The sequence below is a fragment of the Cavia porcellus genome, unplaced genomic scaffold (genome assembly GCF_034190915.1).
Source record: "Cavia porcellus strain 051 isolate PalLab524CR breed Dunkin Hartley unplaced genomic scaffold, mCavPor4.1 scaffold_8, whole genome shotgun sequence".
Lineage (NCBI taxonomy): Eukaryota > Metazoa > Chordata > Mammalia > Rodentia > Caviidae > Cavia > Cavia porcellus.
Genome location: NW_026947491.1, coordinates 44,625,470 through 44,653,185, shown reverse-complemented (window position 1 = coordinate 44,653,185; position 27,716 = coordinate 44,625,470). Strand labels below are relative to the sequence as shown.

Sequence of the window (27,716 nt, the reverse complement as noted above, 5' to 3'; positions counted from 1 at the left end):
ACTAAGTTGTCCATGCTGGGCTAGAACTTGTGATCCTAGTACCACAACACCCCAGAGTGCTGGGATTAAAGCAGGCACCACCATGCCCAGCAGGACTTTTATTTTGTTCACTGAAATCCAAGTACTCAGAATAGTGCTTAGCACAGTTTTGTTGAATGAATAAATTCCATAAACTTGTTTATTGTAGCTTTTTGGCTATTAACAGAAATGGCTGGGAGAAAATAAAGTCAGTCTTCAGACTCCATGGGAGAATTTTCATAATTAACAATTTTTGGGAAGCTGGGTGCGGTGGCACATCTCTACAGTACCAGCTACTCAAGAAGCTGATACAAGATTAGCACTTAAAATCAAAATTTAAGACCAGGCCTGGGCAACACAGTGAGACCTGTTTCAAATAACATTTTTTTTTTTCTTTTTGGTTTTTTAAGACAGGGTCTGTGTAGTTCAAGCTAACCTTGAACTCACAGCAATCCCCTTGCCCCAGCCTCCAGAGTGCTGGAGTACAGGAATCTACAACCATACCCAGCTCAATTGTTAATGATACTTTCATTCCTATGAGTAGTGTCAAAACTGAGAATATGAAAAGTCCCAAGCTGGGCATGGTGGCACACACCTATAATCCCAGCACTCAGGCGGCTTGAGGCAGGAAGACAGTCGTGGATTTGAGCCCAATCTGAGCAACAAGGGAATTACAGAGAGACCCTGAATTAGAGAAAAACCCGATCTCAAAAAAAAAGTAGTATCCAGAACTGTCTCTTAACTAAACTCCTTGGCATTGTGTAATTTAAAGTGGAAAGGCCATGCTTTTTTAAAATGAAGAGGAAACCAAGTGTGGTGGTGTACTCCTGCAATCCTAGCACTTGGGGGGCAAGGCAGGAAGATCATTTGAGATCAGCCTGGGCTACAAAGTGAGCCCAAGGCCAGCCCAAATTGTATAGTGAAATCTTGTCTCAAAAAGACATTAAATAAATAATACAATAAAATGAGGAAAATAAATAAAATAAAACCAGGGGTTGGGGATTTACCTCAGTGGCACAAGTGCTTGCCTGGCAAGTGCAAGGTCATGAGTTCAATCCCTGATTCCCACCACCACCAAAAAAAAAAAAAAAAAAAAAAAAAGAGGAGGAAATGTGTTATGAAGTACTAAGTTAGGCAATGCTGTAACAGTGGTTGCTGTTGAGGTTGGAGACTGGGAGGGGACACAAGAAAGGTGTTTTTCTGGATCTAACTCATGGTGTTACTTGACCTAGATGTTGGTTACAAATGTGTTTGCCTCATTGCAATCCCCTGGGCTGTATACTTACAATCTATGCACTTTTCTATACGTGTATATCAATAAAACAGGTGGAGAAAAGTATACGTATGTATTAGTTTACATACACACAGAATATCTCCAGAAGGAAATATAAGAAATTGTAATTAGTAGCCTGTGCAGGGGGAAACTTGGGGGATTAAGAGTAGGAATTTTTACTCTATGTCCTTTTTTACAATTTTAATTTTGAAACATGTGAATATTTTACTCAGTTTAAAAATATTTACATCATATATATCTTTTAAAATATAAACACAGGGTTGACTTTAGCTCAAGTAGTTACTTCCTCACACCAAACTATCCAACTGTCTAAAATTTAAACATAATAGGAAGGGATGGGAAGGGACAGAAAAAGAATTAAAATGTTAGGAATATGTACCAACTATGTACCACAGTAATTACTACTGCAAACATGTACTAACAAAAACAAAAATGTTAAACAATTTCAACATAAATTGGTATGATCAGTTAACATGTTTGGCTGTTAATTAAAAGGTTGAGGGGCTAAGGGACATAGCTCAGTAGCATAAGCATATGCCTGGTAAGCATAAGGTTGTTTGATCCCCAGTACTTAAAAAAAAAAAAAAAAAAAAAGAAAGGTTGGTGGTTTGAGGCACTCAGGGATAGGTGTATCTACTGACAGGCACCAGTTATACATGCCTGTGATCCCAGCAACAGGAAGATTACCCTACAAGGTCAGCCTGGGGCAGAGTTCAAAATCAGCCTAAAGTGTATAAGACACTATCTCAAATAAACAAACAAGTAAACAAGAAAATAAAAGCTAGGCATGGTGCTGTACACTCGTAATCCTAACTACCAGGAGGCTAAGGTTGCAAGATTGCAAATTCAAACCCAACTGGAAATGTAGGAAGCCCTGTCTCAAAAAATAAAACAGGGCTGGGATGTAGTACACTGTGAGGCTCTGGGTTCAATCTTTAGTATCACTAAATTAAATAAATATATTGAGGTCATAAAGTTGCATCTCAGGCACAAACTTTTTTTTTTGGTACCAGGAATCGAACTCATGACCACACACTTGCCAGGCAGTCACTGTGCCGCCGAGCTATGTCATTGGCTAGAAGCAAACATTTTTGGGAAATACTTATCAAATTGAATTTCAAAGTCAACGAGGAAAAACTTAGTGCAGGTTGCTAAGTTAATCCAGTTACTTCTCTACTTAAGTGTTATAGTTCGGCTGATTCTATAAACATCTATTTCACTGCCTCCCTAAACCACAAGGAGCCCCTAAGCATGAGAGCATCACCCAGCAAGGACTATTCTTCTAATGAGTCATGACCTCCAAAGAACCTCATTATCTGATCCCCAAGAAACTAACCAGTCATGGCCATGTAGTCAGTCAGCTCCAGGCCTGACAGGCCTTCCAAGGCTTCCAGCATCCAAACAGCAGTAGATCTGCAACTGTCCACTAGTTGAGCCAGGTCAGCCAAATCAGCTACCTACAGAGACAAGACATTGACAGTGAAAGGCATCACGCTAGGTCCACAGCCCACCCCACGTCAAAAGCCAAAGCAATTCCACAATTCCTCCAAGGAGCAGCCCCAGGCTCTTGGGCCCAACACAGCTCTCTGGGATTCCTAGGTAATACCTGACAGCGCTGGGCAAAGTCATAAACCATCATAGTGTAGAGGTGAAGACCCTGAAAGTGCGTCTGCACCAAAGACTGCTGCTGTTTGGGAGAGTGCACACAGGCCTGAGGAAGAAAGCAGGAGGTTGGGTTGAGGGGCAGAATCAGAGTAAGCCCGAAGACTGCCCATATCCTAGAAAGCTGACACAGCCAAGGGAAGATGAAGGAGGACACTGGGAGGGGTCACTGGCTTCTCAGGCTAGACTAGACTGATTGCCAGGCACAGTGCAGGAGCAGCTTACCAAAGGAGAGCCAGGGTTTCCAAGGCTTGCAGAAGACTCTAGAACTACACCCCACCTTATTTCTAGGTCCTTAACTCACACCATCATTCCGTAGCTGCTGGATAATTAAGCAGTATCCTCCAAGAAAAGTGAAGAGGCTCCCAATAGCATCAGGTCCAGAGTGTCTTTTGATGCCTCGTTCCAGGCCTGAAAGGAGGAACTGGGAGGTCTCAAACAATGCCCGAAGTGGAGGTGATGGGGCCTTCAAACTGTTATTCAAGACAGCTGATGCCTTGATGAGAAGCTGGGCCACTGCCTGGGATCCTTCCACCCCAACATGTAGCAGCTCAACCCCCAACTGGCATAGCTGGAGGCTGGAGGCTACACTGGTGTCCCTTAGGTAACCACGAGCCTTCTCAACTGCACTGGTGGCCTTGTCATAGTGGTGGCTAAAGCAGAGGCGACGGCAGTGTTCTAAGGTGAGCTCCAAGAGGCAGAGGGCCCTTTGGGAAGAAAGAGGACTGGGAGAGCCACTTTCCTCACCCACCAAGGTTCTGATCACATTTTTGGAGAGCAAATCATATAAGAAATCAGCATCTGCTTTGTTTATACCACAACCACTGCGATCAAACAGCTGATAGGCAGCTACTGCTCGACAGGCTGTTGGAGAAGCAAAGTGAGGAATCTCACACGGGGTACTTTCATCCTCCAGGAGGACAAGGAAGCTCAAGGCCTTCATCCGCGCTGAGAAGGCATCTCTCTGCTCCAACAGTGCTTCTGCTCCCTTCCAAAGCAGAGAAAAGCTGCCCCAAGCCACAGCCTCATAGTCCTGTGAGGCAGCTTGGCGAGAGCACTGAACGAAGCAGGCATGGAGAGGCTGGGCAAGGTGGAGCATGGCCATGGGGCTTCCCTGAGCAGCAACATTCCGTAGTAAAATGAAAAGAATGCGTTCCAGGTAGAGTGGAGGGCGCTGGGGAGTGGACATCACATAGCCATCACAGGCCAGCTCTGCCAGCTCCAGCAGGCTCCCCAGGTGTTGAGGGCAAGACAGCTTGGCCGTCAGCTGTTGGTTGCAAGCCCTCAGGATGGCATCACAAGTTTGTCTCCTCTCAGAGTCAGATCGGCTACTGGGAAAACCTGCTGGAGGCTTGGACAAGAACTCCTAGGAAAGAAAGATAAATGGAGTTAACTAAGACAGAGATAGGGAGCACAACTAGAAAGTTGCTCAGAGAAGGGTCTCCTTTCCCATTTCTTCAAAATAAGACAGAACTCAAAACAGCTGTGCTCAGAAAGGCAGGTGTGTCCTGACCAGAGAGGACCCTCACCTTCAAGTCAGACAGCAACTCTTCAGCATCCTTCTGGCTTCTAAGCAGAGTTCCAAAGTTGACTCCTTTGAAGTTCCTCATAGCACAGAAAACTAGGGAAAACCAGACGGATCAGAGAGAGCAGGGAATATCTGCTAATTGGAGAATCTGCTAATGCAGTAAACTAGAAGGAGGTAGAAGGGCGTCAGGGGTGTGGAAGGTGGCAAAGAATCTCATCAGAAATCCTATCTGGCCGAGTGTAGAGGCACATGCCTGTAATTATAGTACTCAAGAGGCTGAGGCTGGGGTTGGGGGTTTAGCTCAGCGGCATAAGCGCCTGCCTTGCAAGCAGGCATTCGTGAATTCGATCCCTGGTACCGATAAAAAGGAAAAAAGACAAAAAAAAAAAAAAAAAAAAAAAAAAAAAAAAAAGAAGAAGAAGAAAAAAAAGGCTGAGGCAGGAGGATCATTGCGAGTTCGAGGCCAGACTAGGCTACATAGTGAGTTCAGGCCAGCCTGAATTACAAAGTGAAAACAAAACAAACAAATCCTATTTGAAAAATACTCATACCAGGATGCAGGGCTCTGGCTCCTGTTATAAACTGACGCTTCTGCTCTCCTTTCCTCCAGGCGATTCCTGCGCTACTCCACCACCCCACATCCCAACTCTGGAGGCCTCTCAACCCTTTTTGGAGCTCCCACGAAACTTCTCCACATCCTCTCTCGCCGAGCCGTCCCGTCTACCCGCAAATCAGCGCTAGGAACCCCACTCACCCGGGCGTAAACACGGACTCGCGAGAATATCCGAAAACCTGCTTCTTTGCCAGGTCTAGGACTTACTCCAGGATACTCCAAAAGGGTGATCGTTTTTCCGCGCCAGCCCCTCCTTTCAAATGTCGCTAGCGGCCAATCAGTGAGAGTGCGTACCGCCGGCGGGCCGCGTGGCACGCTGGGAACTGTAATTTATAGGCCGCTCTTCACCACGTGACGCTAACGAGGGCGGACCAGCTCTCTAACACGAAGGCCTCTAGGAGGCGCGAGTAGGCCCCTTTTCCCAGCCAAGACTGTGTTCCTCGGTCGCCAGTCACCGCTACTGAGAAAACCAATATCCTGTCTCCTGTACACTTTTTATTTCTGAGCTCAGACAGGAGTTTAAATTTCAAGAGAAGAGAACTGGACTGGACACATGGAACAATTTACTGCATTCGGAAACTCGTGCTCTTTGAGTTACGAGAGTAAGAGGGTGTAACCTTCTATGAAATTAAGACAGTTATTTGGAGACACCGAAATAAGTAAAATGACAGCATCCAGCCCATTTAGGCGCTACTCTCTCTATGCTTTCCAGTCCTACTCCTTCGATTGACTGTGGATTAAAATAGGATCTAGAGGGCTGGCTTTAGCCCAGCGGTTCCTTCGAGTCTGGCTTCCCAACCGCCCGGGCCAATTGGTCCGGTGGTTCGAGACCCGCGAGCGCTCTCCAGTCCTTTTGAAAAAAAAAAAAAAAAAAAATAGGATCTAGAGCTGGGCATGTTGGCACACTCCTGTAATCCCAGCACTTGGGAGGCTGTGACAGCAGGATCGTTGCAAATTCGACACTGGCTACAAAGTGAGTTTAGAACTGAACTGCATAGTAAGACCTTGTCTAAAAAAGACAAAAAAAAAAGGGGGGGGGGTCTAGCACTCTAGTGCTCTTTGGTGAAGGATAAAGGGTAGAGTTGAGTGGAGACTGATAGAGAACTAGGAAAATTTATTCAGTGATATCTTTTAGTCATGTGTCACCACCGTCATCCCACTCCCTGCACTGGGGTTTGAACCCTGGCCTTTCACACTGAGCTATGTCCCCGGACTTTTTTTATTTTGAAACAGGGTCTTGGTCATGCTAAATTGTCTACGCTGAATTTGAATTTGTAATTCTCTTGTCTCAGCCTCGCATAGTACTAGGATTACAGGAGAGCTCCACCATGCCTGGTTTTACATAGTCCTTAACAGTAAGTACTAATCACTTCCCCAAACACATAGATTGTTGGCTCTGCTTTTTTCCTTCCTCCTTCAAAGAATTCAGCTCAAAACTGTAGTCTTCCAGTTAGCTTTTCCCTGATCAACTCTACCAGATAACTTCTCTGCTCTTTTAGAGGCTGAGAATCTGGCAGGGAAGACTACTCATGAAGAACAAAAGGGGAGGGGGAGCAGCCAGAAATTGGTGGCACATGCCTGTAATTCTAGCACTCCGGAAGGCTTAGGCAAGAGAATCAATCTGAAGCCAGCCTGGGCAATTTAGCGATTTAAGGAGGCGGTCTTAAAATAAAAAATAAAAAAAAGGTTGAAGTTGTAGCCCAGTGGAAAGGCCCTGTGTTCCATCTCCAAGTACAGGAGTGGTGCACATGATAATGATATCACTAATGAATCTCAGCACTGGAATAATAAATTTTGGTCTTTTTTTTTTTTTTTTTTTTGTCTTTTTCGTTTTTCCCGGTACCGGGGATCGAATTCACGACTGCCTGCTTGCAAGGCGGGCACTTATGCCCCTGAGCTAAATCCCCAGTCCCATGATTTTCTTTTGGTCTTTTTTTTTTTTTTTTTGGTCTGGAATAATTAATGTAGCCAAATGTGTGTCACAGACATTTCATGTTTTTATCTTGTTAGGGAAAGGGACACAGGACACAGAAAATGCCCATAAAATTTTTTAAACCAATAATTACCAATTTTTTAAACCAATAATCAATTCTCTCAGTACTCATTTCCCTTTCTTTACATTTTAACATCATGTGCTTTTACATTTTTTAAATTCAGTGTTCAAGGCTTTTTTATTGTTGCTGTTGTTGGTACTGGGAATCAAAATCACACATGGTAGGCAAGTGTTCTGTCACTAAGCTGCACCCTTACCCTTTATTGATTTTTTTAAAGTTAATTAAAACAGAATCTCACCCAGGTACCTGGTTTTGAACTGACAAGCCTTCTATCTCAATCTCCCAAGTATCTGGGATTACAAGTGTATAACATCACTCCTGTCTATTTGTTCTTTCTCTAGGAAAGGACAGCATAGGTTGAATATTCCCTGTCCAAATGCTTGGGACCAAAGCTGGGGATTTAGCTCAGTGGCATAACTGCCTGCTTGGCAAGTGCAAGGTCATGAATTTGATCCCTCATACCACACACACACAAACAAACACACACACACACACACACACACACACACACACACGCAGTGCTCGGGACCAGAAGTGTTTTGTATTCTGGTACTTTGGAATATTTGCTTGCATGCAAGCAAATATATATGGAGAGAGACAGAGGCAGAGCAACTGAAAGAATCAATTTTACGGGTAGTGCCCAAGTCTAAACACTGATTTTCTTTCTTTCTATTTTTTTTTTTTTTTTTTTTAGCTAGACTTGGTTTTGTAAACATTGATCTGATTTATTTTCAATGCTTGGAATTAAACCCAGGACTCATGCATGCTATACCAGTGCTTTATCATTGAACTGCATTAAAAATATTATCTAGGGGCTGGGGATTTAGCTCAGTGGCATAAGCGCCTGCCTAGCAAGCAGGCAGTCATGAGTTCGATCCCTGATACCAATAAAAAGGAAAAAGACAAAAAAAAATATCATCTAAAATTACTTTTAGGCTATGTGTATAAGAAACAACATGTGAGGGGCTGGGGATTTAGCTCAGTAGCATAAGCGCCTGCCTTGCAGGCAGGAAGTCATGAGTTCGATCCCCGGTACCGATAAAAATGAGAAAGACAAAAAAAAGAAAAAGAAACAACATGTGAAGCCTGGGATGGTGGTGCACACCTATAAGGCCAGCACTTGGGAGGCTGAGGCAAGGAGGATCTCCATAAATTTGAGGCCAGACTGGGTTATACAGTTCAAGGCCAGCCTGAACTACAGTGCCAGGCCCTGTCTCAAAACAACCAATAAATAAATAAAGAGATGAGGGCTGGGACAAATGTGTGTATGTGTACTGAAGAGTGAACCCAGGGCCGATTGAACTACATTCCCAGTCCTTTTTTATTTTTTGTATTTTGAGACAAGACCTCACTAAACTACTAAATTTCCCAGGCTGGGCTTGAACTTGTGACCCTCCTGCCTCAGCCTCCCAGAATACTGGGATTACAGGCATGCACTACCATGCCTGGCTGAGACTTTATAACTTTATTGTAAAAATAGAACATCAAACTAAATATATTTTTACACTTTTTTTTTTCTTTTTTCTTTTTACCGTAACCAGGGATCGAACTCACAAACCGCCTGCTTGCAAGGCAGGTGCTTATGCCACTGAGCTAAATCCCCAGCCCCACTAAATATATTTTTGAGGGGCTGGGGGTTTAGCTCAGCGGCATAAGCACCTGACTTGCAAGCAGGCGGTCGTGAGTTCGATCCCCGGTACCGATAAAAATGAAAAAGACAAAAATAAATAAATAAATAAATATATTTTTGATAGTATCAGTTCTGATTCTAATCATGACCATTTTCTTTGCTTTATATTTCCAGTCTGTTGTTCTGTGGGATGATGGTGGTGGAAAATAACCAAAGGGCCTGGCATCATAGCTCAGTGCTTGCCTAGCATGTGGGTCCAGGGATAGAGCCCTAGCACCACACAAAAGGAAGGAAGGGAGAGAGAAAACTGGCATGCAGTGCACCTGTGTAGTCCTAGCACTCTGGGAGGCTAAGACAGGAGGAGCAGAAGTCTAAGCCCAGCCTCAACAACTTAGCAACTTGGTGAGACCTTGCCTCAAAATAAAAAGGTCTGAGGATGTAGCTCAGTGTGAAGGCCCTCGATTCAGTCCTCTGTACTGGGGTGTGTGTTAGCAGGGACAGCAATGAGGTTAGAGAAATGCAGTGCAGAATGGGACCCACACCTAGCTGATCACCAGCTGGCAACAGCGCTCTCCCCTCACACAGCAAAGACTGAATTTCCAAGAAGTCGCAGGGGCAAGGTGGCGCATACCAGTACTCAGGAGGCTAAAGCAGGAGGATCACTGTGAGTTCAAGGACATTTTCGGCTACATATTGAGACCTTGTCTCAAAAACAAAAGACAACAAAAAACAGCAAGAGGTTGTTCTGTAAACCACATAACCAGCACTGTCTCAAGCCCCAGTCCTGCTTCCTTATCCAGTGGCTCCTGGTTCCATGGGATGGATGTTTCTTTTCTGTCCTCAGATCACTTAAAAGCTACAGTTGGGAAGCAGTAAAAGTGATCTAGATAGCTTTTTTTTTTAATGGCTTTTTGAGACAAGGTCTAACTATGCAGTTCAACATGATCTTGAGCTCACTTTGTAGTCCAGGCTAATCTCAAACTCACAATGATCCTCCTGCCTCAGCTTCCCAAGTGCTGGGATTACAAGTATGTGCCACCACATCTGGAAAAAATGATTTAGATGTGGTATGCGTATCTATCAAACCCCAAAACTGAATGTAATCACTCTGTATTTTAAACATATACTAATAAAAATGTTTTCTGGTTTGTTGAGACTGTCTCACTATGTAGCTCAGGCTGGTCTTGAACTATGGGCCCAAACTGGCCTTAAACTCACAGTAATCCTCTGGTCTCAGCCTAAATACTGGTATTATAGGCGTGGTTCACCAAGCCTAGCTAAAAATTTTTTTCTTTCAACTGCAGATCAAATAATCATGTGTTTAGCTGGATGGAAATTGAAAAAATCAGGAGCTTCTTAGTGAAAGATGATATATAACAAGTCTGACCCCAAAATGACTTTCCCACTTGAGGAAGAGGAAATAAGTTCAAGTGGAACATACTGACACCCAACTCAGCTGCTCACATACACCCAAAGCAGAGGTCCCTCGGACAGCCTGACACTTCCATCTGGGCCAGTGCCAAGATAAACACTGCCGGGAATCCCCCTGCCATGGAGACATGTTGGAAGGTTCTGCACCCCATCTGCAGCCACATCCACTCACTTTTGCATCCAAATCCAGACAGACTTGGCTAGATTGGTTAGTGAAAATACAAAAGCAAAAACCAACCACAAGGCTGGGGCTCAGTACTAGAGTACACACTTAGGAGTGTAGTATGCTTGATGCCCTGGATCTAATCTTCACCACCACCATCAGAAACAAGAAAAACACTTCTATCATGTTTATTCTGTGGCCCCAAGTACTGTCCTAAGCCCTTCACTATAGTAATACATTGGATCCTCCGGAGAGCCCTGTGTATTATAGGGCAGAAGCTGTACCATCTTCCATTTTTTTAGATAAGGAAACTGAAAGATGGAGAAAGATGGAGTCAGATTTAAACCAGATAGTTGAGGCTGGATCTGTGCTTATTATTGTTGTTTTGCCCCTTTAGTGCTGTGGATCAAACTCAGGCTACATCATACAGAGCATGCAAATGCTCTATCTTTGAGGCACACCCCAGGGGTGAATCCCTGCTCTGAGCCAGCTCCTTATGCCGTCTCAAGCAAGCATCATAAGGAGTGCTTCATAAGCAGTGTGCAGGGCATAACTGGTGAGCCTGGCAACCTTGGCTTCCTTTTTTTTTTTTTTTTTTTTTTGCAGGGTTGAGGGCCAGTGTCTTACTATGTAGTTCAGGCTCATTTTGATTTCACTGTGTAACCCAGACTGGCCTTTTGGCAACTTCAGCCTCCTGAGTGTTGGGATTATAGGCATGGGCTACCATCCCTGGCTCTTTTGAACCATAAAGATATTTGAAAATGGGCCGAATGCCCAAAGCTAAATGCTCCCACCCTCTTGCCTATCTCTAGGGACAGGATTTGGGGGTTGGGCAAGGCTTGAGACTAAAAATTCAGATAGGACACAGGCAGTATGTCAGACAAGGGGCCTTGGTCTGGCAGCAAGTGGTAAGGTTCAGTTTGTGTTGCTATTCACTTGCTACAAGCCCTTGGGCAAGTTTTTCTTAAAGTGGATTTTCCTTTAAAATAGGGGCTCCTATGTAGCCCAGGCTGGACTTGAACTCCTGGTAACCCTTCTGCCGCAGCCTCCTGAGTGCTGGGATTATAGGTATGTACCACCATACCTGGATCTTTTGGGTTAAAAAAAATTCACCAGTATCTAATAATATAATGCATGGCATATAGTATGCAGTCAATCAAAAAAATTCTTTAATTTTGAAGAGAGATCCTTAAACTGTCTTCTAGCTCTCAACACACTGAATCTGATAGGAAAGAACCCACTCTGCTACCAGTCCCTTTGTATACTCCACAGGGACAAAACTAAAAAAACTTCATCAGTCTGTCTCTCCTGCCCTCTATTTACTTATCAGTTAGGAATGTGAGGTCCCTGCATGGCTCCAACAGTAATTACTGTCATCCCAAACAATAAATCATTAAGTAGGTCATAGATTCTAGTCTAATAGACTTCCACAAGGGTGGCTCTGTCTCCCCTCCAGACATATACTAAGCTCAGCCACAGGCAGAGCACCCCCTTTTGCATACACATATACAGTATATGGATGAGAAAGTTTAGTTTGCTCCCTTTCTCAAGAAGATAATAGTATCGGGGCTGGAGGTTTAGCTCAGCGGCATAAGCGCCTGCCTTGCAAGCAGGCAGTTGTGAGTTCGGCAGTTGTGAGTTCGATCCCCAGTACCGATAAAAAGGAAAAAGACAAAAAAAAAAAAAAAAAGATAATAGTATGATACGATGACAGGAATGTCTACAAATAACCATAAAATATACCTTGGCCAGGGCCGAGGATTTAGCTCAGTGGCATAAGTGCCTGCCTGGCAAGTACTGTCATGAGTTTGATCCCCGGTATATATATATATATATATGCCCAGCTCAACAAGGCAGAAAAATGAAGTGAAGTTGCTGCAACTGACTGTCTAGCCTTAAAGCAACAGGGGAGAAAGAGACCTGTTTTCTGTACTTCAAGTGGGAGGGAGAACACAAATTTTCTGTCCTGAGTACGAACGTGAGACCACTGTAATTCACCAGCCTTCCCCTACAAGAGTCCTTCTACTGCGCCTTCCTCCTGCACCAGCTGATGCTATCTCTCTATACAGGCTGATACCTGCAGGGCTTAGGACATCCACAATCTTCCTGTCCCGGAGTAGTGTGAGGCCAAGTAAAGGTTCTCAATCCCTTTGCAGAACAGGTGGATCCCCCAAACTGTCTCAAGCACATTCCAGGACACTCCCTTGAGCTACAACCCCACCCTTCCTAAAGCTGGCTCTGCTTTGTTTGAGAAGTCCAAGTTTTGGTGGGAGGAGGAAAAGCAGATAGAATCAGAGGTGAGGCAGGGAGGGGCCCACTTAACTAGTGTTCCCACTGGTAGCATTTCCTGCCCCTTGGCTCCCTTGCTGTCACTCAGACTGGGTGGGGGAAAGTCAGGTACAGAAACGACATTCTGGTTGCTCAGCCTTTCACTTAGGCTTTATGCAGGGACACAGGACCTGGTGGGCCCAGATAATGCTGGACAAATGGTGCACTTACAGCCACAGGGGAAGCACATATGTGCTGAGCTGCAAACTTATTCCTGCAGGAACTGCCTGGAGTTTGCCTTAAGGTGTAGTCACAGCAGCAGCCAAAGCATCTGGAATTTGTGTTCAGAGACCTGGCACACTGGGAATTTACCCTGTGCTTTCTGGAGATCTTCTCATCCTAGGTGTGGAGGAAGTGTTTTGCTTAATAACTCAGGAGAACAAGAGATGAGCTTCAGGCTCTTTTACCCACTTCTTCTGAGGGGCAACCCCACAGTTCTCAGCTTGAGCTACAGACTTGAAGAAATCAGAAATCCAAGCCTTTTGCTGGTAATCCAATGTGTATCTCAAAATCTCCAGCTGCCCACTCACCAGAACTACTCACGTGGGTACGGGTGAGGCTGAGTAAATCAAATCAAGGTCTGTTAAAAAAGTGTTTATTTAAATGGTGAGGGAGAAGGGATGACAGGATCAACTTTTGGCACATTCTTTCCAGTCCATCACCCTTCAGTCCTTCCCAACACAAAGCACTGGCAGGAAGAGGTGCTGCGAACAGTCACAAAGTGAGTCACAAAGAGATCTGTAAACCCTGGAAGGTGGGATTCAAGAGTCCATGCCAAGTCAGGCATGTTGGTGCACTCCTGTGATCCCAGCACTCTGGAAGGCTGAGGCAGGAAGGTTGCTTGGCAACATAGCAAGACCCTGTCTCAAAACTAAAATTTAAAAAAAAAAGGTCTGGGGATATAGCTCAGTGTGAAGGCCCTGGATTCAATCCTTAGTACCAAAAAAAAAAAAAAAAAAAAAAAAGTCCATCTCAGAGCCTATGTCCTAGAACAAGCCTAGAGCTCAGGGGCATAGGGTTCCCCAGTAGGTGAGGGTACCCGAAGCTCAGCATCATGCCTTACCACGGTGAAAAGTCCCACCACAGCCAATAAAGCCATCACCATGACGGCAGAGCAGATGCTGAACATATTCCGAGTGCCTGTCTTTCTGTCACTGTCATGGAGGACAAGGAGGCCTAGGCAGGCCAGTAAATGCAGGGGCACCCGGAACCAGTTTAGTACACCAGCTTGCTCTGTCTCAGGGATCACTTTTCTCCGCAAGAAACTCATGCTGGGAAAGTACAGCCCACAGGCCAACTCAATAAGAAGAAAGGCAATGAAGGACTCCGCTGGACTCTCCTGGCCTGGGCTGGTGGAGAAAGTCAACATGAAGAGAGAGAAGACAACGATGAGGACAGCAAGGGAGAGCAGGTGCATGGGCTGAAGGTGGTACCTCTTGGAGGTAGCGAAGCGGTACAGGGAAGAGCCCAACAGACTAGCTGCCATGAAGCTGGAGAAGACAATGCCCAGTGGGGCTCCATGTGGGTCCAACACAGGTGTCCAGAGGAAGACAAAGATGAAGATGACACTCTCAAACAAGGCCTGTATGGTACCCAGCAGCAGCACACGGCGGTCTGATAGGAGGCAGCGCAGGCCTCCAGCGCAGGTCCTCGAGAAGGCACGCTGCCGGTCATAGTTCTCTCCCCAGTTTCGAAGGATCAAGGCCCCAGCCAGAGCCAGGAGAGGAATGGCAGCCACAAAGGGTGCTACAGGCCCCAGTCCAATCCAGCTAGCCACAGCCTCAGCTGCCACACCTGCTACCACAGCCAGCACATGGTTCCAGAAGGCGGCTCGGGCAAAAGTAGCTGGGATCCACTCAGCAGGGAAGTCATGCCGTTCCACATGTTCATGGATGTACCAGGCCTCAAAAGCTGAGAAGAGGAGGGCAGTGGACAGCCCACCAAGTGCTCGGCCCACCAGCAGCACAAAGTAGTCCTGAGAGAGTTTGGTTAAGCAGCACAGAGAGTAAGTGAGGGAGAAGAGAACACAAGACTTCTTTCGACCCAGCCAATCCACAAGGGAGGATGCTACCAGGCCAAAAAGGACTGTAGAGGCAAGGCCACAGACGTACAGGATGGCAATCTGACCCTCCAGGAAGTGGTAATGCTGATAGAGTTTATACAGGTAGGGAGCCTGGAGCCAGTCAGCTGCCAGGGCCAGGAAGTAGACCTGATAGAAGTCCAGTTGAAACTGAAGGAAGGAGGGATTGCTGCAGGCCCTTCCAGGGGGTTTAGCACGGCATCTTGATAGCTCCAGCCCCAGGCAGAAGGCCAGGAGGCCCACAAAAGCCAGGTAGGCAGTCACCAGCATGGTGGGCGGGGGCCTGGGGAAAGATAGGGGTCAGAGTCACATCCAATGACTAGATAGCAGAGTCAAGGGGTTGAGTGTCTAAGCAGAAGGCAGCTCCACCCAGCCCTCCTTGCCAACTTCACCCTCCCAGAGCTAAAACTCGAGGGACCAGTTGGGTGGGTGGGAGGAGTGGCCCCACCTGAGCGGTCTCCTAGGACACTGCGGGGCAGGGAGGGGTAAGAACGAGAGGGGAGAGACCTGAACATTCGTCCCACGCTTGCCTGCCATAGCAAGGAGGGAGTCCCTTCAAAATCCTGGTCCTGCGAGTTCTAAAGGGGCTGCTGCCCTCTTCCACAACAGCTTCTGCACGCTTCCTTCTGTTACCTTCCATCCTCGCCAAGGATTTGCCCTCAACAGTGTCTCGACATCTATCCTAGGCATCCTCCCCCTCCCCCGCGCGCGAGCCTCTCCAATGGCTTCACGATCACGCGCGTGCATCTCAGATTCCCCTCCTTCAGGTCATCCCTATGCCCTGGGCCTCCTATCCCTCACCCAGCACCTCGCTCAGTCCGCGTCTCACCTGCTGCCCCGGTCTGCGGGGACACCCCGGACAGGTCCGGCTCCAGGCCGCCGGGCAGCCCTCCCAACTCTGGCTACGGCTCAGCTCAGGTTCCAGCAACGCGCCCGCCCATCACAGCCCGCTTCCGGGAACCCGCCAGGCCTCCGGCCGCCGCCATTGCCAGGCGCGTCACGTGACGCGGGCGCCCCTCCGAGACCCCGCCCTCGCCCCGCCTTCCCGCCGGAGCCCGGCACCTTCCTGCGGGAGAGTGGCGTAGGGTACTACAGAGTGGCGTAGGGTCGGGAAGGGGCGAGAGGGCGCGGCAGCTGCTGCCGGTGCTGGTGACGTCTTTCCTCCTGCCTTCTGGTGACTCTTAGATGCCTGCGAAATAAAAGCCCGTATTCTGTTTTCCTCTGTGTGTTGTCTGGGAAAGATGCCTGGGATGGGCTTCTTAAAGAACTCCGCTGCCCTGTGCCAAGATGGTTTGCCTCTGCCACCACGGTGACCTCCAGGCAAGAAGGCAGTATTGTCCAGACACCCTGAAGGAGGCAGTGTAGTGTAAAGAATTTGGACTGCGGACAGACCAAGGCTCCAGTCCGACCTACTAGTCAGCTGTGTGGCCTTAGGCAAGCCACATAATTTCTCAGCGACCCAGATTCTTTTTATGAAGTCAGAAGAGAGCGGTGCCCAAATAAAGAAGGTTAAAGTTCACTGGCAGCACAGGGTTAAGAATTTAAGCTCTAGGAAAAAAAAAAAAAATTTAAGCCCTGGAGCTGAACTCCCACTTTCTGCCACTTGGGTGCTGTCCTACCTTGGAAAAGTTACTTAGCCTCCCTCTAGCCTCAGTAGGTCCCTGCTCATAAGGGTGGAAGCCAAAATCTTAACGATAGTCCACGGAACCCAGTCGTCTGGCCCTGTTATTTCTCTATGGCATCTCTACCACTCTTCTTCCTACTCCATCTACACTACTAGCTATCTGCTTTGACACACCCACATGGTTCCCTCCTTCACTCTCTCCAGTTTTCTGTTCAAATGTCACCTTATCAAAGGCCTTCCAGGGCCATCTTTTTAAAAACAACATGACCACCTCCAAAACCTGCTTTCCTTCCAACTTTATTTGCTTTTGCTATTTTTGTCTCAATAGTGTTGAATATCATCTGGCACACTGTGTTGTTACTTATTTACTGTTTCTTCCCCCTGCAGATATTTATGTTTTCTTCACCACTATATCCAGTATTTATTTAAAAGTCATTGGTGGGCTGGGGATTTAGCTCAGCGGCATAAGTGCCTGCCTTGCAAGCCGGCAGTCGTGAGTTCGATCCCCGGTACCGATAAAAAGGAAAAAGACAAAAAAAAAAAAAAAAAAAAAAAATTAAAAAAAAAAATTTAAAAGTCATTGGTATATAATAATTCATAAATATTCTACAAATAAATGAATAAATTAATCCATATAAATTACTATAGAAAGTATTGGCCCATGTAATTACTAAGATTTGTCAAACAATTGGTCTGCCAATGGACCGGGGTTATAGTTTAGCAGCACAAGAGCCTGACTGGCAAGTGTGAGTCAGGCAGGCACTTACACCACTGAGCTAAATCCCTAGCCCCCTGGATCAACTTTTTTTATAGATAATATATCTCTATCTCTAACAACCTTTGGGCTGGGGATTTAGCCCAGTGGCATAAGCACCTGCCTGACAAGCATGAGGTTGTGAGTTCAATCCCCAGTACTACAAAAAACAAAATAACCCCCCCCCCCACAACCTTAAGGTAATGAGTACTATTTTTAGCCCCCAGAGTTGGACCGGCTAGGTAACATGTCCAGAGTCCCATGGTAAGTGGTAGAACATGAATGGGGATCCAGTTGCATTTCCATACTCATATGGTTTCTGAGTTTAAATGAGTTTGGTCATCTGTATAGGAATTAGTAAATCTGATTTTGTTTATACTAAAACATGGAGAGTATAGGATAGGAGGATCTGGGATTACATCTGAAAGAAATATATTCTTTTTTTTTTTTTTGAGACAGAGTCTCACTATGTAGTTTAGATTGGCCTTGAACTCACTAATGTAATCTGGCCTAGAACTCACAGTGATCCTGCCCCAGCCTCCTAAATGCTGGGATTGCAGGCATGTGCCACCATGCCCACCAGCTTCTGAACACAGGACATTAAATTGTTGGTGGATTTGAAATGATCTTTATCATAGTACCTATTTAAAATATGTACACTAAGGATTTTAGCTTAGCAGCATAAGCACCTACCTCAAAAGCACAAGGTCCTGAGTTTGATCCCAGGTACCCAAAAATAAATAAATAAATAAAATATGTACACACTCTTTTTTTTTTTTTTTTTTTTGAGGGGGCAGTACAGGGAATCAAACTCAGGATCCTTGAATTTGTGGCAATATTGTAAAAAAAAAAACAAAAAACAAAAAAACTCAGCATCTTGTGCTTGCCAGACAAGCACTGTGCCACTAAATTGTATTGCTGGCCCCCTTTTTCACTTTGTTTTATTTTGTTTTGGAACCAAGGATTGAACTCACAACCTCATGCTTGTCAGGCAGGTGCTTATTGCTGCTGAGCTAAACCCCCTGTTTTGTTTTAAGCTAGGGTTTTGCTATGTAATTCATGCTGGCCTCAAACTTGCAATGATCCTCCTTGGCTCAGCTTCCTGAGGGCTAATACTACAGATGTGCACCACCATTGCCCGCCAAAAAAAATATGTGTACTCAAGGTTGCCCTGGCCTCTTGGAAGGGGGAAGCACAGGTGGGAGAGATCCTGATGGGTCATTTGTCAACAGAGAATTGGAAGGAATAGAGTACCCTGTGAGCACATCCATTCTGGGACCTGCTTTTGGTGGCAAGCAGGGCAGCTGTGATCTGCATGAGATGAGCCATGGAGAAGTCTTGACTTGTAGCACAGATGGGGAGAACACTCTAGGAGATACTAGAACCCATTCATATCAGAGGAGCTTCATTTAAAACTTTTATTACAAAAACGTTCGAGGGGGCTGGGGATTTAGCTCAGCGGCATAAGCGCCTACCTTGCAAGCAGGCAGTCGTGAGTTAGATCCCAGGTACAGATAAAAAGGAAAAAGACAAAAAAAAAAAAAATGTTCAAACATACACAAAGGTACCATAGTTCTATGAAACCACCACTTAATTTAACAATTATGGAATTTGTGACATTTGGTCCTTGTGGTCTTTTTTGTTTGTTTGTTTCCTCTGCTGAAATTAAATAGGTAACTTTGCTCCATAGTTGAACCTACATCTCTAAAAAATGAAGACTTTCCATTGCATAACCTCAGGGCCATTTTTACATCTAACAAAATTAACACTGCTTCCTTGGCATCATAAACACCCAGTCCACAATTAAATGTCTCCAACTGTCTGAAAATGTGTTTTTACAAGTGGGTTCTCCAGTCCCAAACCAAAGGAAGTCTACATGTTGCAAGTAATCATATTTTTTTGTCCCCCAAACCTAGAAATTAAAAAAAAAACAAAAAACTGGAGATTGAACCCAGGGCCTTGCACATGCTGTGTAAGTGTTCTACTGGGCTTATCTCACCACTCTCCCAGTAGTTGTTTTTATAAGTCCTTTCTCATTTTGCTTGCCTGTTGACTACTTGAGGAGATTATGTAGGATTTCCTCAGGATGTCCCACATTTTGGATACGTCTTCTTATTTCTTCATGTCATTCACTTCATGTGTTCCTCCATCTGCCAGATTCCCATTAAATAGAAATGAGCACTAGAGGTTTGAGTAGATTCATGTTCAGTTCCTTGGTTGTTTCTTTCTCTAGCAACAATCCTTCCTCAGTTGTGCTGAATGCTTCAGATTTCATTATATCCAGAGCTACATGATGTCTATGAGTATCCTTTTTTTAGGGATCCTGAGATACATCAATGGGCTTAAGTGGCAGCAGCTTGGTTTGTCCATAAGGTTCTCTATCAACCATCCTCCTTGATTCATCCATGTGTGATTCTTGATTCGATTATTTCACTAAGAATTGTAAAATGCTGGTTTTTCTCACTCTATAATCCTTTCACATTACCTGGAATTCTTCTTTAAATGTGAAATTGTCTCCACCAGTTAGAACCATCTGGTTATCCTGAAATATAGTTTATATAAGAACAAGTAGCATAAATGTTTACTTATTTTTAAATACCAAATTTCATATCAAGAAGTTGAGAGAAAAAAATTTTCGTATCAGGAATTGAACTCAGGACTTTGTGCTTGCCAGATGGGTGCTGTACCACTGAGTTGTATCCCCAGCTCAAGAAATTTTATTCATTTATTTTGCATTAGTTTTGTTTTTTATTTATTTATTTTTTAACTTTTTATCAGTACCAGGGATCGAACTTATGACCGCCTGCTTGCAAGGCAGGTGTTTATGCCACTGAGCTAAATCCCCAACCCCATTTAGTTTTATTTTTTTTGGAGGGGGTTGGACCCAAGGATTTTTCACTGAGCTACATCCCTTTACCTTCCATGCCTTATTATTATTATTATTATTATTATTATTAGGTACTGGGGATTGAACTCACAACCTTGAGCTTGCCAGGCAAGTGCTTATACCACCGAGCTAAATCTTTGGCTGTTGTCTTGCTAAATTATTAAATTACCTAAACTGTAATTAAAATTGCAATCTTTCTGTCTCTGCCTCCCAGAGTGGTAGGTTTACAATCATGTACCATCATGCCTAGCTGGAAGTATCTTTCTTTTTCCTTTTTTGTTTTTTATACAGGGTGTTGCTATGCAGCTTCAATTAGCCTTGAACTCACTATGTAGCTAAGGTTGGCTTTGAACTTGAAGTGATCAGCTTGCCTTAGTCTCCTGAGTGATGGAGATGTGTGCCACCATCCCTGGCAGAAGTACCACTTTTTTTTAAAGTTGTGGGCTTATAGTTAAACAGAAAGGGATGACATGGAGAGTAGGGGAAGGAAGGGATACACTGACAGCTGTGCCTACTCCTAGCTCACACAGGCTGTGGACTACATACAAGACTGACAAACACTGAACTGTGTCCTGGACCTTGGCTAGCAAGAGATACATTTCTTTCGTAACCTGGTGTGCTGACAGCTACAAAACCTAAGAGATTCATAGGGACACAGAGAGAGAGGGAAGGAAATGACAGAGAGAGGAAGAGCACACCAGATATGGGGAGACAGAGAGGCATCAAGTGAAAAAACATCTGGACGGGCCAGGGATTTAGCTCAGTGGCATAAGCATCTGCCTGGCAAGCTTGTAGTCATGAGTTCAATCCCTGGTACAAAAAAAAAAAAAAAAAAAAAATCTAGACACAGAAGACAGGAAAAGAGACAAAGACAGAAAAGGAGATAAGGGGGTGGGGGTTTTAGCTCAGTGGCATAAGCACCTGCCTTGCAAGCAGGCAGTCGTGAGTTCGATCCCCGGTACCGATAAAAAGGAAAAAGACAGGAAAAAAAAAAAAAAAAAAGAAAAGGAGATAAAAATGAAAGAGAATATTCTGGAAACAGAATAGATCAAAACAGAGAGATAAGAGGTGAATCAAAAGACCAAGGGAAAAAATAATCATGAAGACATGGCTTAAAACAGGGAAAGGGGAAGACAGGCATGGTGGCACATGCCTGTAGTCCCAGGACTTTGGAGATTGAGGCAGGAGGATCATTGCAAGTTCAAGACCAGCCTGAGTTACAAAATGAGCTCAAACTCAGTCTGACCTGCATAATGAGACCCTGTCTTAAAAAGACAGCTGAAAAAAAAAAAAAAACTGACAATGACAACAAAAAACAAGTAAAGGGAAAGAAAAAGCAAAAGCCGGGGCTGGGGATTTAACTCAGAGGCATAAGCGCCTGCCTTGCAAGCAGACAGTCGTGAGTTTGATCCCTGGTACCAATAAAAAGGAAAAAGAAAAAAAAAAGCCATATATATGTTTAAATTAGGACAGGGGTTGGGTTGTGACTCAGTGGTAGAATGCTTGTTTGCTTGCTTAGCTTGTGTGAGGCCATCGGCTCAGTCCCCAGAAATGATAAATCAATCAATAAATACATAACAAAAATTTTTTTAAAATACATAACAAAAATTGAGAGAGGATAGAGAGTGGAGAAAACATATGTAGTGATGAGTTAGGTAAAGGCAAAAGCTCCCAGTGGTAGAGAAGAGAGGCTTGCAGAGAATGAAAGATAGGAAGGAAAAGAAAGAATAAGAACAAAAGTTCCTAAATAAGAAAACTGAAACAAGAGGCAGAAAACTTTAGAAATGTGGAGTGGGCTTAAGGACATGGTCCTAGGAGACAGCTCACTTCCAGCTACCTGTTGTGGTTTTTCCCATTTCCTGGTCCCACCTCCAGAAATAGGGCCTTCCACACGGGATTACTGGGAACTCAAGTCAGGGGTTCCTAGCTTCTTTATACCCATGCCAGATGAGCATGGATGTCACACATGGGATTACTGCTACAAGATTGAGGTCAAGAGGCCTAGAGAGCGCTCAGAGATTTGAAGACAAGACATTTCGGCAGTGTTCCTGGCTAGAAGCAAAGTACCACAAAGACTGTCAAAGCTATCCAAGTGGAGGGAGCAGCCAGAAGCCCTCTGCTTAGCCACATCTTCTGGTCCAAGAGCCACTGACCTTTTCCTGACTTAAGATGAGAGGTCAGGGGTCCAGAGATTCCCGGGGCAACCAAGGATATGGACGAGTAGGTCCAAGGGGCCCAAAGTGCCCTCTGGATAAAGGCTTCTCCACCTCCTCTAGAGGAGGAATCCACCTTATTCATGCAAAGTGCAGAGGGGTCTCCATGAGGGGCTAAGTAGAATGAAGGAAAAGGCCAACTTGCTCACCTTCAGAAGTTACGAGGGCGACTCTGAGAAGAACACTTTCCATTCTAGAAGTTGCAGATGAGGAGGTTCTGGAGCCAGCAGGAATAAGACCAGAAACTAACTTCAGAGAAGATGCCCTCTGTCCCCAGTAGGACTTGTAGGAAGGTGCTCTGTGTAGCTGCCTCTCCTTCCTGGGGACAGGGTCCAGCTGATCCCTCTCCCCCTCCACTGAAGTGACCTCCTGAGAAAGGTTCTGGAAGTGCTCCAGGAGGCTGGCAGTTTCTCAGGGAACAGCAGTCTGCCTAGACTATCATACAGCACCTCTGAGAAGTGCGCTGTCCCCTGAAGCAGAAGTTGCAGCAGCCAGTGGAGCCTTGAGATACCCAAGCAGCCCCTCGACTACAGCTACAGCGGTCACTACAGCCCAAGTAGGGGCTCCGACAGGCAGCTTGGCCCTCGGAACAAGGGTAAATGGGGCAAGGTGACAGGTGGCAGCAGGTCGGGTGTGGACCAGAGCAGCTGACACAGTAGGTATGGGGACAAGTCAAGGGAGGACAGGCAGGGCAAGGAGAAGAGCAGGTCCAGGGTGGGCCGGGGAGGATGGGACAGAATGGGCAGGTGGCTCTATAATAGGGACAGCCAGTGCAAGGGCAGGGGGGAGGGGGACAGCCAGGGCAGGGACTGGCACAAACAGAGAGCGGACAGGGGAGGCAAGGAGAGGGAGCTGCCAGTGGGCCATGCCCAGAGGGTGTAGGGGGCTGTTGGTGGGCAGCTTTCGTGTTCCGAGGCCCTAGGCGTAGGCCCAAAGAGAAGTCCATTCAGCTGCAGGAGCAGGCAGGCTGGGGGCTGGGTGCAGGGGAGGGCTGGGCAGGAGGGGGCTGTGGGACAGGATTAAACCAGAGACACGCTGAGCCTTGCTGATCCTGCAGGGAGCTCAGACCTCCTTCTCCACCCTTCCCCCTCAAGATCTGCCAGGCAAAGCTCCTCTACCACCCAAACGTCTACCTGTCCCAGACCAGAACATGTCTTTGAAGAGGACGTGCACTTTCATGCCTCCATTCCTTTGTTCACACTGTTCCTTCTGTTTGGAATGTCCTTTCTCATTTCACCTGGCCAGGCCCTGTCATTTTGGAAGTCTTCCCTCTATGTAATCACAAAGCATTCTTGCACTGTAAGTCCTGACACCTGCCCAGGTCCCTCCAACCTTAGCGGTCAAGGCTATAGCTGCCAGCTGCCAGCTCCCAGAAGGGGTCAGGTAGGCAAACCACAGCAGCAGAAGCTGCAGGGGAATGGGGACTGAGGCTCCCTGGGTTCTGGGAGTTTCCAGAAAGGAGTCCAGGGGGGGGTGGGGGTGTCTGGCTGTCCGGGAAACTGACAGCCAGCCTGGGCAACTATTATTTGTGGACATTCAGACACATGCCCATGGTAGTGACAAGTGGGCTGAGTTTTCTTTCTTAGGGAGCTCCATAAAAGTGAGGGGTGGAGAGCTGGGGACTTAGCTCAGCGGCATGAGTGCCTCCGTGGCAAGCACTCAGGAATGGCTACTGTGATTATCACAGGTGATTTGATAAAAGGTGACTGGTGTGGAGCTGGGGATTTAGCTTAGCGGCATAAGCGCCTGCATTGCAAGTGTGTGGTCCTGAGTTCAAATCCTGGTACCAATAAAAACCAAAAAGACAAAAAAAAAAAAAAAAAAAAAAAAAAAAAAAAAGGTGACTGGTGTGAATCAGTTGGAGGGTCAGATAGACAACCCCAAGCAGTGAAGTGCTACAGCCCCCAGGATTTGGAGGGGATGCACACACTTGCTTAGGACTGGGAGCTGCCTGGGGCTGAATGGAACCCAGACGACTGGGTTAGGGACAAAAATAAAGCTGAGAAAAGGACAGCAAGACTCCAGTTGTGGTCCCCAGTATAAAATAAAACAAAAGAGAAAGAGAGAGAAACAGAGAGAGAAAGAGGAAGGGGAAGGGAAGAAGCAAGCTGTAGTCTCAGATTCAGTGGTCAGGGAAAGACCCGAGAGAAGGGAGGGAGCAAAGTATGAAGTGTCCTTTGGAAGAACATTCAGCAGCTTGCAAAGGGGAGGTTCCTAACTGCACCAGTCAGGGAGTAAGGCCGAGCTCCCATCATGCCTGCTGGCTTTGTGAGCCAAGGTAGGGACCTGGATCTCATTCCAAGTAAAAGGGAAAATTACTGATGGTTTTAAACCAGAATGTGGGTGGGTCTTCTTGCTCCAGTCCCTCCTTAGAATGTTTCTTTCTTGCTTGCATTTTTTTTTTTCCAGACAGGGTCTCAGTATATAGTTCAAGCTGTCCTTGAACTCACCATGTAATCCAGACTCCCCTTGAATTTATCGCAGTCCTCCTGCTTCAGCTTCCCGAGTGCAGAGATTATAGGCACTGAGATTGCAGATATGCTAGAATGTTCTGCTTCCAATGTAACATGGTCATTTTGGAAAACACTGTGGTAGAAAGAAAGAAAGAGAAAGAAAGAGAGAAAGAAAGAAAGAAAGAAAGAAAGAAAGAAAGAAAGAAAGAAAGAGAAAGAGAAAGAGAAAGAGAAAGAGAAAGAGAAAGAAAGAAAGAAAAAAGAAAGAAATCCCAGGAAACAAATTCTTGCATGTTTGTACTGGGAAAATGTTGTACAAGAATGTTCATAGCCATATTGTTTATGACAACTTCAATTGAAACAATTTAGAATTCTACCAACAGTAGAATAAAAAAACAAATCCTGGTGTTTTCAGCAATGAACACTACGCAACAAGAAAAACAGCTCTGTGCAGCAACTTGGATGTATCTCACAAACAAGAAGGTGAGCAACATAAAACAGAAGAGTCATACAGTATCATTTCATTTATATGAAGTTCAAAAACAAGCATAGCCAAGTGTGGTGGTACAGGACTGCCATCCTAGCACTCAGGAGGCCAAAGCAGGAGGGTCCCTGGAAATTCCAAGTTAGCCTGGATTGCACAGTGAGTATAAGTCCAGCCTGAGCCTACCTGAGCAGTTTTTTAGGGATGCAGACACAAGTGCTAAGACTTTTTAAAAATCAAGGGGCCAGGAATATAGCTCAGAGGCACAGCACCTGCCCGACAAGCATAAGATCCTGAGTTTGATTCCTAATGCCAATAAAATAAAATAAAGGTAGAGTCTGCAATCCCAGAACTTGGAAGTTGAGGCAGGAGGCTTACTGTGAGTTTGAGGCCAGCCTGGGCTACACAGTAAATTCTAGGCCAGCCTGAACTGTAAAACCCTGTAAGTAAATAGGTGTATACCAAGGGAGTTTCTTGTTTACAATTATTACCAAATTTTATTATTTATTTAGGGGAGAGAGGGAAAAGTAGAGAACTTCAGAGTACAGGAGAATTTCCATTTCTTAACAGGATGATGATTAAATATGTTTTCTTTTTTCCAGATCATTTTTTTGTTTGTTTCAGACAGAATCTTGTTGTGTGGCTCAAGCTGGCCTTGAACTTAGAGCAATCCTCCTGCCTCAGCCTCCCATGTACTGGAATTATAAGCATGTACCACCATGTCCAGCTTTTCCAGATCATTCTATACACTGTTCACAATATATTTATGTATTCCATAAAGGAAGAGAAAACTGTGCTCACTTCAGCAGCACATGTACTAAAATTGGAACAATACAGAGGATATTAGCATGGCCCCTGTGTAAGGATGACATGCAAATTCGTGAAGCGTTCCATATTTTTTTTTAAAAAAAAGGAAGAGAAAATTAAAATACCTCTTTTCTATGCTCCATGTCACTTTGATCCAATCATGCTAAGATTTGACACTTTCTAGTTCATACACTCATCTTTCTTACCAGACTTTCTCTTTATTTCTGGTACCTATCAGTGTCTGGCATATACCAAATCCTTAATAAATGTTTTCTTAATTGTACTGAATTAAATTTCCCAAGTCTCTCATCCCCAAGAGAGGTGGACAGTTACAGGACAAAAGTAGGAAGCCTGCTATGGTGAAGAGAGCTCAGGATCAAGACCTGAGTTTCTGTCTTATCTCTGCCACCTCCTAGCCATGTGATGCTGGCTGGGTCACTGATCTCTTGTGAAGCAGGGAAGGAATTACTGTTAGTCTTAGCTGCCTTTTCTGTGGATTAAATGGGAAAATGTATATGCCTAAAAGTAGGTTCTCAACAAAAGACAGCTTCCTCCAAGCCTCCTCCCTCAGAGCCATAGCTTTTCTTCAAAAGAGTTCATCAAAAGGGGCAGCCAGACATCAAAGGTGGTCCCAAAAAGTGGGCCTACATTCTCAGGGCTCCTTAGTGCCAACACAAAAATATAGTTTGGCAGAGGGCTGGCAGACAAGGAGATGTGGTTGAAACTAAACTGAACCCAGGCAGCTGGTGGGAGCTGGCAGAGCAGGCAGGCAGAACGCCGGGTCCTGGGAGTTTCCACGCAGGGGAAGTCCCAGCTGCAGGTGCAGGGGTGCCAAGCTGGCCCCACCCAATACCCTGGCCTCAGGGGATGTGGGCACAGGGAGGAAAGTGGGTCAGAGCAGGCCTGGAACTTAACATAGGTCTCCTGACCTCTCAGCCAGCTCCAAAGGAGACACAGCCAAAGAAGCCTGTTCCCTTCTCTTTCAAAGGGTCACCAATTCTTTTTCTTCAGAAAGGAAGAACCTAGGGAGTTGGGGATGTAGCTCAGTGTTAGAGGACTTACCTGGCATGTGCAAGGTCCTGGGCTTACCTCCCAGCACTAGAAAAGAAAAAAAAAAAAAAAAAAAAAGAGAAAGAAAGAAAGAAGAACCTTAGAATTTTGGTGCCTGGGCAGGAAGAATTGGAAAGCTCCCCAGTGGATAGAAGAGAGAATAGGGAACCCACTACCCCCTCCCTAGTAGTTCTGTACAAAAACAGACAACTACACCCACCCACATGCAGGCTGGCAGACACCAGGAGCATTCACCTCACACACACTCTAAGCAACCGTGGAGGCAGACATGCTAGCTCCTGGGAGTGGGACAGGTCTGGGCTGGATCTATAAAAGGGGGAGGGTGCAGGGAGGAGAAACTGCAGCTGGGTAAATGTAAGACTCTGCACCCTGGTGGATTTGCCAATATGGAGCCTTGATTTCTGTAGTATAATCTCAGGCCTAAACCTGTAATTCTTATTCCCACTCTGTGTGTCAGTTTCTGTTTTTGGAGCAGCAGATGCAGGAATGAATAGAATCATTCTAGGACAAAATCACCAGGAGGCCCAGGGCCTTGCTTTGGCCATGAGAGATTGCTTACTGTCAAGATCCAGGTGGACCACAGGTGTGGAGTGTCTTTTTCTTTCTTTCTTTTTTTTTTTTT

General features: G+C 45.5%; 3 protein-coding genes and 1 non-coding gene across 9 annotated transcripts in view; 1 reads left to right on the top strand and 3 right to left on the bottom strand.

Moving 5' to 3' along the window:
• The window catches only part of Espl1 (extra spindle pole bodies like 1, separase), a 32,154-nt gene extending 19,026 nt beyond the window's left edge, over positions 1–13,128 (bottom strand). For 3 of the 6 annotated variants that reach the window (XM_013159373.3, XM_013159375.3, XM_063254829.1), the window contains exons 1-5: positions 12,893–13,128; positions 4,504–4,595; positions 3,279–4,340; positions 2,919–3,023; positions 2,649–2,769 (exon numbers count right to left, since the gene is read on the bottom strand). In XM_013159373.3, the coding sequence (XP_013014827.1) occupies positions 2,649–2,769; positions 2,919–3,023; positions 3,279–4,340; positions 4,504–4,595; positions 12,893–12,911 (1,399 nt within the window). In that variant the 5' untranslated portion in view covers positions 12,912–13,128. Of the gene's footprint in view, positions 1–2,648; positions 2,770–2,918; positions 3,024–3,278; positions 4,341–4,503; positions 4,596–5,053; positions 5,203–5,256; positions 5,423–12,892 lie in introns of those variants that run through there. The other 3 variants (XM_023567606.2, XM_063254827.1, XM_063254828.1) reach the window with 3 other exon arrangements.
• A 171-nt stretch (positions 13,129–13,299) lies between these two features.
• Mfsd5 (major facilitator superfamily domain containing 5) lies at positions 13,300–15,991 on the bottom strand. The gene is made up of 2 exons (XM_003476263.5): positions 15,631–15,991; positions 13,300–15,084 (listed from the first exon to the last, which is right to left on the bottom strand). Exon 2 carries the CDS (start codon positions 15,069–15,071, stop codon positions 13,719–13,721), a length of 1,353 nt encoding a protein of 450 aa, XP_003476311.1. The 5' UTR covers positions 15,072–15,084; positions 15,631–15,991; the 3' UTR covers positions 13,300–13,718.
• Positions 15,992–18,583: 2,592 nt separating this feature from the next.
• Positions 18,584–23,245, bottom strand: LOC134477318 (sperm mitochondrial-associated cysteine-rich protein). The gene is made up of 2 exons (XM_063254826.1): positions 22,429–23,245; positions 18,584–19,721 (listed from the first exon to the last, which is right to left on the bottom strand). The coding sequence occupies exon 1, from the start codon at positions 23,223–23,225 to the stop codon at positions 22,710–22,712; it is 516 nt and encodes a 171-aa protein (XP_063110896.1). The 5' UTR covers positions 23,226–23,245; the 3' UTR covers positions 18,584–19,721; positions 22,429–22,709.
• Positions 23,246–26,009: 2,764 nt separating this feature from the next.
• On the top strand, positions 26,010–26,116 carry LOC111753360 (U6 spliceosomal RNA). The gene has a single exon (XR_002788167.1). It is a non-coding gene; the product is annotated as a U6 spliceosomal RNA (small nuclear RNA).
• Positions 26,117–27,716: the final 1,600 nt, after the last annotated feature.